General features: G+C 44.7%; 1 protein-coding gene across 1 annotated transcript; it reads right to left on the reverse strand.

Annotated features, from left to right (window-relative positions):
* Window positions 1-5820: 5820 nt before the first annotated feature.
* LOC125541700 lies at window positions 5821-7660 on the reverse strand. Its single transcript, XM_048705045.1, has 5 exons — window positions 7635-7660; window positions 7119-7253; window positions 6567-6638; window positions 6174-6246; window positions 5821-6073 (listed from the first exon to the last, which is right to left on the reverse strand). Exons 2-5 carry the CDS (start codon window positions 7194-7196, stop codon window positions 5958-5960), a joined length of 339 nt encoding a protein of 112 aa, XP_048561002.1. The 5' UTR covers window positions 7197-7253; window positions 7635-7660; the 3' UTR covers window positions 5821-5957.
* Window positions 7661-8551: the final 891 nt, after the last annotated feature.

Below are 8551 nucleotides of genomic sequence, written 5' to 3' on the forward strand. Positions count from 1 at the left end.
ATGAACTCAAAGGACTGCGGTGTGACTGCTGTCGAGGAGTACATCACCGCCCTCATCACCGTCGTCTCGCTCTTTCGCACACATTGCCACATGGCCCTCACCGTCCTTGAAATCTCCCACTCATTGTCAAAGCAAGTAAGGATCTCCTTCAACCTGGCTAACTTTGCCTCGTCGCCGCCGACGATCTACCTGATTCGCTGTTGCATCCTCTCCATAAATGTCCTTCTGAGTGGTCCAGTGCTAGCTTTGGAAGATGGCATGAGAGAAGGTGGCCTTGCATTAGAGAAGAGGGAGAGGTGAGACTATGGTTTTGGAATGGAGATGATGGAGAGGAGAGGGGGTGGTTTTGAAATGTAGAAGAGGGAGAGGTGAGACGATGGTTTTGGAATGGAGATGATGGAGAGGAGAGGTTTCCTTGTCTTTCGGTCGTTGACAGGTGGGCCCCATGCTTGGTGGGACCCATGTGTCAGTGTCTCAATGGCAGGATGGGCTACGTCAGAGGATCCTCGTCCGAGGAGAGAGGATGTGGTTTTGCAATGGAGAAGAGGGAGAGGCGAGACAGTGGTTTTGGAATGGAGATGATGGAGAGGAGAGGAGGTGGTTTTGCAATGGAGAAGAGGGAGTGGAGCGTGCGGCAGCGATTTAGGATTGGACGAGAGGGTCGGCATGCTGTGACTGGATCAAAATCAAAATCAATTTACCCTTCAATTAAGAAAGCGACCCCACATTAACTAGTGTCCCTTTTATTCTGGGTCATAATTGACCATGATTTTCACAAATAAAATATATGTTATACATTGCAAAAATAATATAATTTGAAAGTACATTCAGATACGAAACCAAACGATACAATTTTTGGTGACATGCATTCACATTTTGCTTGTCAAATACAGTACGTGGTCAAACTTTGACCCAAAATACGCAAAACAAAAAAAATATTTCCAAGACCAGCGCCGCTCCTCTCCTCTTAAACCACCGCCGCTCCTCTCATGTTCCAATCTAAATCCAGCTGCCGCTCCTCCCTTCTTCCATTTCAAAACCACCGCCCCTCCTCTCCTGTTCCAATCCAAAACCAGCGTCGCTCCTCTCTAATCCAAAAACAACGCTGCTCCTCTCCTCTTCCATTCAAAAACCACCGCCGGTGAGTGAAGGTGCTGTGGAGAAGTAGATCGATGAAGGAGTACAACCGATACGTGAGGATCGCAGACGGCGACCCTGTGAAGCTAGCTAGGATGTTGGAGATACAGTCTTGGTTTAACAACAAGTACCAACTAGGGGCGATGCCGACATCCATGGACAAATATCCGCAACAGAGCGAAAAGGCGACGATACTCCTGAAGGGAGTCGCGCGGGAGTACATAGAGCTGCTTCTGTAGGCCATGGAGCAAACAGATTCACCGAATCCGATTGTGAGGGATCGGTTGTGGGAGTATCGATCCCATATGGAGCATCCACTAGAGATTGAAGGATCGAGCATCTACAGGGTGCCGTTTGTGAGGGTGTCATGCCGAGTGAGCTGGTGGAGTCTTCGTCGACCGGGCCTAGCTGCAAGAGGAGAACAGTTGGCCCGACGATGCTTCCCCACCATCCTCTCCCTCACCATTCACGTCGTCTCACGGGGCAGCTGTCTGCTGCCGAGGAATAGGAGGGGACTGCCCCCATCCCAATAGTCGGGCAGGTTGTGAATTGTCAGGAGGAGCTTAGGGTTGTCAGTATTTGCTGGTTGTGAATTGTGTTTTGTGTTGTGTATTTTGAGAATACTTTCAGATATGAATGTCTTTTGAATTTCGATTTGCAGTATTGAGCATATGAACTATTTTATGAATTCTAGAGATCTATTTTTAGCACTTTTAAAATGCAGTTCCATAGGAGTATTAAAGTGCAGACAATGTGATTCCCAGAGAAGAAACTGCAAGTTTAGTTTTAGATAAGAAACTGCAACTTTCAGAGGCAGAGCATTTATATTAACACGGCCCTTTCAAACAGGGTTAACATCATGTTGGAAGTTTTATTCATGGTCGAAAATGGAACTACCAGCTAGCTAACATCATGCCGATCAACATTCATGCATAGCACATCTTCATATGATGCACAGTCAAAATGCCCACACAATGTCGAGTGTGCGAAACACAGAGAAAACGAGGGACAAAGTTTTGGCAAGTGTCGATGGACGAAGTTTTGGAAAGTGTTGGATGTGGTGTGCGTAGATGACAATGGGGACCTACACGTCAATAAAGGCAGATGCAAAAAAATTGGAGATATTTTCCCTGCATCAGGTGGAATTGAACCCGGGCGGAACAGTTGTCTGGTAATGTCACTTGGCCACTGGGCTAGTTCACTATTTTTGTTACAAATAAGGCACTTCCTTGGGTGGTCTGATCACCTTGATCCTGCGCCTTTGTGCGCTTGCCGCGGCGCTACTGTCTACCGTTGTGAACATGCTTTACAAATGAGAGGAATCTGGAGAGGACTGTACGTGGAGAGGCGGACAGTCGGGACCCACCAGGTCTATGGCCGTACGCAAGAAAGTGCCTGATCGAAAAAAACTTCCTCCTAATGCTATACTGACGTTGGGGCCCACGGGTTTGTCAACATAGTTACATTTTTTAGGTGCTTCAACATAGGAGATAAATTCACAACGAAGCTGTGGAGCTGGTGGGTAGTATCATTTATTATCACTGGGGCAGCAAGTATCCGCTAGGTTTTGGGCTGCCCCGTCTAGGCTTTCTTTTTTAACATGCGCAACCCATGACATGCTGTTTGTATTTTTTGTGGGTCATCATGTATCGACCGGCCTATGGATGTCCCATCCGAGGTTTTATTTTTCCTGAAACATCGGCAGCCCAATTTATGTTTTTTTTGAAGAAAACGTAGAGGTCTGTTCTATTTTTCTATATAAGAATAGGAACGCCTGGTCCAACTTTTGTTTCCCTTCTAACTATATTATATATATTTAAATTAATTTATATGTTATTATATATTATTGTTATTGTCATCACATATTTAACAGATACTTACATATGTAAGAAAACAATATCCCACATCTTATTAACTTATAAAAATAATTTCTTAACAATAAAATACTCGATTTTTTTGGCAACGAAAATCCTGGTAATTGTGTACAAAATCTTGGTAAGATTTAAGGACCAATGTAATAATAAATCACTTATTACTTAAATATATTTATAACAAAATGCTCAGCCCCTGTTTATTGTTTGGTAACATTGCTGTGCCCAACCCAACTTTATAATTAGAAACAACCCGACAAAATCGTGTATTTCGAGAAACTGCAAATGGCCTATAATTTTTTAGGAGAAAAATAAATCGGCCGCATGGACGCTACATTATATGTTTACCCAGCCCAACAAATGGACTGTAATTCTAAAAAAAGAGATCAAATCAAGTGTAAATTCTGAAAAAATGCGTTGAATACGTCCCACATTTTTGGAGGCTGAAATGTGGGCTAAGAGGTCGAAGACAACGCAAGTCGTTGTCAACTTAGTCAACAAATGATTCTGACATCGTTAGCCGTTGGATTTACATGCAACAACCGGCATCCATCTTCAATATCTCGTCTTCTTCCTCCAGCGTCGCCGGGACCACCTGCTCCCGCCTCCTGCTGCTAGCAGCTCTTCTTAGCATGCTTCGTTGTGAAGCGCTACCCCACCGTTGGCCAGGCCATCCCTCCACCCCTCCACACCTCCTGTTCTTCTCCACCGACTGCCGAACCACACCGCACCATAAGTAGTTAACCCTCGTACACCTCTCCGTCTGCGACTCTACTCCCGCGTCTTCCCATCTCCGACTGGTTGTTGTCCGGAGCATCGCCATCGTCCACCACCTTGGATGCGCTCGGCACAGAGTAGTCCACGTGGTCAACGATCGGCACGGAAGTAGACTATGCGTGGAGAGGCTGACAGCTGGGTCCACAGCCGCACGCAAGTAAATGCCTCCTTATTACATGCAAAATAATGATTCCTCCATTTGGCAACTGGGACCCACCGGAAGGGCCTCTACATTTCATGAAAAAAATATCCCCCCCCCGCTGAGAGGTCGGACCCACCAGCTATATCTTCGCACGCAAGGAAGTGCCTCCTTATTACGCACAAAACATGAATACCCCCTGCTAGCTGGGACCCTCCATCGTGGGAGGCTGATTTGTGGGCCTACTAAGTTGACGGGGACGGAGGGCTTTGTCAACTTAGTCAATATTAACGATTCTAGCTCCAGTGACCGTACGATGTCCATCCAACGGTGGTAGTGCTTCTTCAACCTCTGGTCTTGTTGCTCCAGCCACCCAAACTAGCGCCGGTCATGCCGTGTGCTCCTAATTCCCATGGCCGGCTGTGATGCCGCGGACACCTCACCGCCCCTACTACTCCCACCGTTGGCCAGGCCCTGCGGTGACGCCATCCTCACACTGCAGCCGAACTAGTGAACCCTCGTACTCCTCTCCGCGTGGGCATCCACTACCGCGTCTTCCCTGGCTCCGCGTCGTCCCCTTCCTAGGCCTCGTCGTCGTCCACCGCCCCGGTGCTCTCGCCGCGGCGTGGTCAATGTGGTCAAGGAACGACTTCCATCAGAAGAGTACTGTACGTGGAGAGGCTGACAGCTAGGTCCAGGGCAGCAGGAAGGAAGTGCCTCCTTATTTCGTGGAAAATAATGATTCCCCCACTTGACAGCAGGGACCCACCGGACGGGCCACCGTATTTCGCGAAAAAAATGTTTCCCCACTGGCTGCTGGGACCCACCAGCTACATCTTGCATGCAAGGAAGTGCATCCATATTACGGGAAAAAATGATTCGCCCCCTGACTACTGGGACCCACCAGCTACATCTTTGCACGCAAGGAAGTGCCTGACAGTCGGGACCCACCTGGTCAAGCGTACGTAGCATTGTCATTCTGGTCGCGAACGTGTACGTACATACGATCGGTCTGTCTAGGCTGCAGCGATGAACCGTGGCCGTGTAAGGAAGGGCACATGTCGTAGTAGAGTGCGCATGTGTCGTAGTAGAGGTGCGCACGTAGCATGTACACGTACGTACACGGCCAGGGTTGCAAGAAAGTAAATACGGCCACGTACGTACATACGGGCGGGGTCTCGAACGCCTACTCGCGCATACGTACGGCCAGGTCGTGTACATGGCTGGGCTGGGTCGGAAACGTGTCGATCAATGCAACGAATGCATGTCGTGTTCATCGGGAGCGGCTTGGACGGAACAGGCGATGGAAATGAGGCCTGGCGTACCGCAGAACGGAGGAAACCTTGTGTTCGACCGGCCACGGTGGAAACGGGATCCTGTTCATCGGGAGGGGTCTGGCGTACCGCAAAACGGAGGAACGGACCTCCTACGGTGGAAAGGGGTCCTGTTGATCGGGAGGGGTGTGGTGATGACCCAAGTGGGGATCTATCATCACTCACAACAAGACCCCTCCTATAGCAACGATTTTTTCCGTATCTAAAAGTCCATATATGCGTTGTTAGTGTATTTACCAACGCTTTGGGATGCATAGCCTTATCCAGTGTTGCTAGCGCATAGTGCAACGCTTATAGTGCCGTTGGTAAAGGGGCCGTTGCAAGAGTACAACAGATAAAATAGACTTGTGCAACACTTTTATACGTTGGTGCTTAATGTACAGGAATCAAAATCCCATTGCTTGGCAACAAAGAATTTGCAACGGTTAATTGTTGACACATATGATGTGAATAATATTATTTTTTTATATATAATGTCAGCATCTAAATTAATGCTCCATGAAGAGAAACCATGAAAATATTATTCACGGGAAGAAGAAATCATATACTTAATAAAACAATAGTGATTATTACAGCAGGAACATCATCTAATGTGATGTATAATCTAAATATTTTCTTGATAGCAAACTTAAACTAAAAGCATCCATCACATCCCTACAACTTATCTAAAACTTAACCGAGGAACATCATCCCTACAACTTAATTAAAACTGAAAGCATCCAGCATCATCATCATCATCACGAACAGGAACATCATTATTGTCATTGCAGTATACTTGCCACACACCCATATAATCCTCCATTTATCTTTTGAATCTACAAACAAAAAACAAAATGAACTGTTAACTCCAGAAACTCATCTACACTAGCTGAATACTATGTACTTCCTCTAGTAAATCGCTGTGAAGAAACTCACCTTGTGAGATCAAATATGAAGTAGTATTAGTAAATGTCAAGTTCATCCTCTCCTCTGCTTGCATGCCACATACCTGCATTGGTACACATGCTAATTAGCTCAAGTAAATAGTTCTTTGAAACTGAAAACAAACCATGATAATTTGTGTGTTGTAAATACAATAGAACAACAAGTGTTTTTTGTGATACATAGTGACATCCATTTTACAAATGGCATAGATAATGATGAGCAAATATTTTGTGGGCGACAAACAACTCTGGACCCAGAAAAGGAGGATTGCAAATCAATAGTGTGTATACTGTTATAGGAAAATCTTATTGGGCAAACCAAACTAATTTATATTGAAATTGCTAAAATAGTAACTAATTTATAGTGGAATGGCTAAAAGAGTACCTTAATCTTATAGGGACAACTTGTAGGTGCGTATTTCCTTGCAGTGCATTTCATGAGTACAGGCTCATAGTACTGAAAAATAGTAGTACATCACAGGTCAATCCTTGTATTTAGTTTGTTCTTTCCCTTTCCGTATGGAATTTGCAAAATAAAAACGTCTGTTCCATCCATATTTCATACATATAATAGGCAAAATAGAACTTGTTCCTGACTTTTAGTGCGGAATAGTACCCGAAAAAATACATCTATAGAAGCACCATGTCCTGAACTAATGATAACCACAATACCAATATCCTTGTTAGTTGAAAAAGGTAAACTTCTAATACAAAAATATTTCCCATGATTTTTTAAACAGGATACATGGAGATACCATGTTACCACAAAGGCAGTAAAAAAGATAATACAATTATGCTTTATTTGGTCTGAGAGTGCATACGAATATAGCATATAGTTTGTATTGGCCACTATACTGGGATAACAATACAACAGCTCCCAACTGTAACAGAAGTACCTATATTATTTTTGGGAACTAAGGGAAAGCATCTAACTTACCGCCAAATAGTGGTTGAAATATTCATCATTTGGTACTAAAAACACCTTGTTGATGATATAGTCATACATAATAATCATATCTGACTATCAGAACTTGAAGATCAGCTTTTATTTCAGAAGGGAAAAGACAACAATCTGTAAATATAAATCAATAAGTAACCATTAAAAAGGAAAATAAATAATTCTGCTTAGTTTCAAAGCCAACATGGTATTACATAAGAAACCATATACATACCGTCATACCCTACCTGAAGTATGCGTACTACAAGCCATGTAGACTAAGTTAAGATGTACAATTGTAAAAGCCATGTATATATAGTTCGTGATATTGAACTTGAATTACAATCGCTTATATGTTGTGTTAAATTAATTGGTGCACTTTATTGTTGTTTAAAGCATATCAATTTGCATAATATAGAGAGGCTCGATTATTACCCTTGTCGGAAATGTTATTGGACGAAAACGACATCAGAAAGGCAGGAAGGCACATGAATGAATCAACATTCGTGCGCGTACTTTGCTGAAACTGGGCACCTCCAGAAAGCGATGAATTTCCATCAGTCACCAAAGAGCTAACACCAATGATTCGGCCAGAGGAATTTGTAGTACTGACTAGAAAGCTACCATTCATGTCCCTGGGAACAAGTCCAAGGTTGGAGCATGGGGCGCCGGACATGGAGGTCAGCAGTGTTGAACTGAACCACCACCTTGAAGATTGTTGCTTAATAGGATAGAATGTCACTAGAATATAGCAAGGATCTTCCGATATTTTTGCTAGAAGCTGCAAAGTGTAATTATCATTAAGACTTTGACGTAATGCAAGCGAATCAAGAAAATAGTCACCACAAAATTTCTTGACCAATGAGCTTATGAACCAACAGTCCCAGGACGCCTAATTCTAAGTTACTAACTTCTAAGTCTCAAAAATCAAGAGGACTCGTTTCAGGACATCAGAGATAAAAATAACCATCATCGAAAAGCAAGTGTCAATCCAATCTAGAGATAACACAAATAGAGAGGTAACGGGGCAAGAGAAGTAGACAGGGACAAGATATTTCATTTGAATTACATACTAGCACATGGATACAGCCAAGGCAAAGAACGTGCAGACTTGGTGGGAAGGTTTGAGCCTATTCATGGCCTTACCTTGGATTCACCGTTGGCCGCAGGGGAGCGGTGTCGAGGGGCGGCGCGCCGGGATCCAGGGCCGCAGGGGAGTGGTGATGAGGGATTGCACGCCGGGATGGAGGGTCGCAGGGGAGTGGTGAGGGGAGGCGTGCCGGCATGTAGGTAGCTGCCGCACAAAGGAGTCGCAATGCGTGATGAGGGCCGGCGGCCATCGTGGGAGGAGAGGACTAGAGAGGAATAGCGGAGGCTGGGGACAAGGAGGAAAGACCTAGACTAATCCTGAAAGCCAACTTGGGCCGAGCTAG

The sequence above is a fragment of the Triticum urartu genome, chromosome 2 (genome assembly GCF_003073215.2).
Source record: "Triticum urartu cultivar G1812 chromosome 2, Tu2.1, whole genome shotgun sequence".
Lineage (NCBI taxonomy): Eukaryota > Viridiplantae > Streptophyta > Magnoliopsida > Poales > Poaceae > Triticum > Triticum urartu.

What these genes read in the sequence shown, in the direction of transcription:
- LOC125541700 (XM_048705045.1), bottom strand. Translation starts at nt 7,196, where the DNA reads ATGATTATTATGTATGACTATATCATCAACAAGGTGTTTTTAGTACCA. An exon ending in GTTGTCCCTATAAGATTAAG is followed by an intron (nt 6,247 to 6,566) that starts GTACTCTTTTAG and finishes GTACCAATGCAG; the next exon opens with GTATGTGGCATGCAAGCAGA. An exon ending in TTCATATTTGATCTCACAAG is followed by an intron (nt 6,074 to 6,173) that starts GTGAGTTTCTTC and finishes TTTTGTTTGTAG; the next exon opens with ATTCAAAAGATAAATGGAGG.